Source organism: Myotis davidii, unplaced genomic scaffold, assembly GCF_000327345.1.
Source record: "Myotis davidii unplaced genomic scaffold, ASM32734v1 scaffold425, whole genome shotgun sequence".
Classification (NCBI taxonomy): Eukaryota; Metazoa; Chordata; class Mammalia; order Chiroptera; family Vespertilionidae; genus Myotis; species Myotis davidii.
The window spans coordinates 2079885-2083358 of NW_006296413.1; the positions used below are offsets into that span (position 1 = coordinate 2079885).

At 62.3% G+C, this 3474-nt stretch overlaps 1 protein-coding gene across 1 annotated transcript in view; it reads left to right on the forward strand.

The window, feature by feature from the left end:
* The first annotated feature begins 1139 nt into the window (after window positions 1-1139).
* ALDH3B2 (aldehyde dehydrogenase 3 family member B2) overlaps window positions 1140-3474 on the forward strand; it is a 6159-nt gene continuing 3824 nt past the window's right edge. The window contains exons 1-6 of the mRNA XM_006771674.2: window positions 1140-1221; window positions 1616-1726; window positions 1895-2015; window positions 2203-2288; window positions 2404-2485; window positions 3233-3456. Of these exons, the coding sequence (XP_006771737.1) occupies window positions 1634-1726; window positions 1895-2015; window positions 2203-2288; window positions 2404-2485; window positions 3233-3456 (606 nt within the window). The 5' untranslated portion in view covers window positions 1140-1221; window positions 1616-1633. The remainder of the gene's footprint in view (window positions 1222-1615; window positions 1727-1894; window positions 2016-2202; window positions 2289-2403; window positions 2486-3232; window positions 3457-3474) is intronic.

Consider the following 3474-nt stretch of genomic DNA (forward strand, 5'->3'; position numbering starts at 1 on the left):
CCCCCGCCCCCGGGGCTGCGGTACGTCCGTTGCCCACAGAATAGATTCCGACTCCCTAGTGAATCTTGCTGCATCTTGCTCTCAAGATCTGCCCTCACAGGGCCTTTGCACAGGCGGGGCCCTCTGTTCAGAGCACCTGTTTCCCCACTGCAGTCAGAGCCTCTGGCCGGCCTCCCACAGAGCCTGCACACCCTGTTCACGCCTGTAAGCTGCTGTATTCGCTGTCAGCGTTGTTCCAGGTCTAGAATGGGTTCCTCCCGAGCGCTGGCCCAGTTTGCTGTGGCGACCTCTGTGGCGCAAGTCCACCAGGGTCAGCCGCCCTCAGCGAGCCGGGTCCCTGCTCCCTGCAGCGGGAGGCGAGGAGGGAGGCACCGAGGATGAGAAGCAGGAGCCAGCCGTCCAGCTCCATCCAGGCCCCGTGGGGACGCTGGAGACCTCAGCCCCTAGCCATGGGTCTGCTTCCTCGTTTTATTGGGCAATGGTGGGTCTGGGCCTTTGGATTGGGCCGTGGACAAGCTGAGCCTGAAGCTGTCCCCAGGCATTCCCGGTGTGCACGGTGCCGACACAGACGAGGACGGCTGAGGAAGTCAGGGAACCCCTGTCCTGCCTGCCTCACCTGGGAAATGATAGCTGAGCTGGGGTTGGGGTCCCCAGACTCCCTCTGCCTGCTCTCCCACGCCTGGAATGGGAGCGGCACCTGGGACGGACGTCACACAGAGAGATAGAGAGAGAATGAGACAGAGACACTGAGTTTCCCCATCTGCCACTTCAAAAGCTCTGTGGCCTCGGAGGCAGAGCCCTCAGAGGGCCTGGGTTAGGCCCAGAGGGGGCACCGACCAAAGAGCCCTGCTCCCGGGTTTGGCTTGTGGTCTGGTGCCCTGGGTGGAGGGGAGGCATGAAGATCCGTGTGTTAGTGGGGTGCAGGGCCAGCCCTGGACCTCTGGGGTCACACGTGAGTCCCAGTAAGGGTGTCTGTGAGCCCATGTGGGGCAGGCAGAGGCAGGATCGGTGCTTGAGAAGGTGGGGGGCCCCGACCCACACTGCCCTCACCCCGGCAGGAGGGACCCCTTCGAGGACACGCTGCAGCGGCTTCGGGAGGCCTTCCGCTCGGGGCGGACGCGGCCGGCGGAGTTCCGGGCTGCACAGCTCAAGGGCCTGGGCCGCTTCCTGCAGGACAACAAGCAGCTGCTGCAGGAGGCGCTGGCGCAGGACCTGCGCAAGGTGAGGGGTGGCGGGAGGCAGGCAGGGGAGGGGGAGCTGGCCGTGTCCCAGTTCACCCTGTTCGTTTCACAGACCTTCCCTGGCACGCAGTGCACACAGGCACTGTCAGCGTTAACTCCTCACACCTGCGAGGCAGGTTGGATCGTTGTTTGTTACCAATGGGGAAACTGAGAGAGTGGGGGTTACACTACGTGCCCAAGCCCCCCCCCCGCCCCCACAGCTGGCAAGTGGCAGAGCTGGAATTGGAGCCCAGGCCACCTGCCCAGGGTCGTGCGGTGCCCGGCTGTGCTGTCCCCGGAGCCTGTCTCCGTGTCCCTGGTAGGGACCTCGGGGGACCCCTCACACTAGACCCCTTCCTGGGGCAGGGCCTGACCCTGCGTTTCACCCGCCGCAGTCAGCCTTCCAGGCGGACATGTCCGAGATCATCCTGTGCCAGAAGGAGGTGGACCTGGCGCTCCGGAACCTGCATGCCTGGATGAAGGACCAGCCAGTGGCCAAGAACCTGGTGAGCTGCTGGCTGGGCCCCTCGCACCCCTGAGCCAGGGCGAGTCCCTGACTCTCAGGACCTCTGTGTCCTCATGGGGACGCCACTGCACAGGCACCTCCAGGGCCCTGGAAGTAGGGGACTTAGGGGTGTCCTTGGCTGGGTCTCACCATCCATCTTGCACCCCAGTTAACGCAGCTGAGCTCCGCCTTCATCCGGAAGGAGCCCTTCGGCCTGGTGCTCATCCTCAGCCCCTGGAACTACCCCGTGAACCTGAGCCTGCTGCCCCTGGTGGGCGCCCTCGCGGCCGGTGAGGAGAGGGTCCGAGCCCTCCTGGCCCACCTTCCCTTCCCACAGGGGAGCCCCAGAATTCCATTACGTTGTGCCCTAGCCTCGCACACCCTCCCTGCACCTCTGCTTTCCGATGACAGCCCCGGGGTAGGGGTGGGGGTGGGGACACCAGCGTCCCCCTGTGTCTCCCCCATCCGCCCCTACAGGGAACTGCGTGGTGCTGAAGCCATCAGAAATCAGCCAGAGCACAGAGAAGGTCCTGGCCGAGGTGCTGCCCCGGTACCTGGACCAGGTGAGCGTGGCCCTCCCCCCTCAGCCCCGTGTCCCGCATCCCTGCCCCTGCCCGCCTGGGAGGTCTGGCTGTCCGGGGCCCACAGAGTCCCCTGAGCTGCGGTCCCTCCTTGCAGAGCTGCTTTGCCGTGATGCTGGGGGGCCCCGAGGAGGCCGGGCAGCTTCTGAAACACAAGTTTGACTACATTTTATTTACGGGTGAGGTGCCGGGAACCAAGTCCAACATGTCACAATTTCAAGAGTTTCATCGAAAGGTTGATGAGACTTGGGGACTCAGCAGGGTTGAGTCACACATGTGGTCACCTGCATCTGGGAATGGCTCAAGGCATTTCCCCAAACCTGAATAGGATACATTAAACTGATTGTGGCTGCCAGACAGCTAAAAGGCATCTTAATCTACATGTTATTGCCTCCTACTGGCCAAACACCCCAATAGCCAAACTGACAATGCTTCTGTACCCTTTGAACCTTACCCTTTGAAGTGTATTATCTCCACCTTGCCTTAGGACAAATTGTGTTAATAAAAGCAAGGGTCCTAGGCAAGGAGGGAGTCTTCAGTTCCTTTAGCTGAAGGTCCTCTGACCCCCAATGCCTTTCAAAATTATATCTGGTCTCCGGACTCTTTATTAGTCCCCGGTTTCCTATGTCACCTACGCACAGCCCCTTCTCCAGACTCCTGAACCCTTCTTGATGCTGGGACAAGAACCCCAGCAGTGAGGATGGCCCCAGCCAGTGTCCTGGGTCAGGGACATCCAAGAGCAGGTTGAAAAGGCCATGGGGTAGGTGGCTGTGGCCCCCAGTGGGGAGTGTCCCAGATGGCAACCAGCCAGGCCTCTGGGTCTTGAGGGGCGGGATCCTGGGGAGCTTGGCCAGGCAGATCCCAGGTGGTGTCTGAACCATCTGGCCAAGGCCAGTTGAGGATGAAGGCCCATCCCATGTCCCCAGGGAGCCCTCGAGTGGGCAAGATTGTCATGGCCGCAGCCGCCAAGCACCTGACGCCTGTCACGCTGGAGCTGGGTGGAAAGAACCCCTGCTACGTGGACGACAACTGTGACGCCCAGACCGTGGCGAACCGAGTGGCCTTTTTCCGCTATTTCAACGCTGGCCAGACCTGCGTGGCCCCCGACTACATCCTGTGCAGCCCCGAAATGCAGGAGCGGCTGGTGGCCGCCCTGCCCAGAGCCATC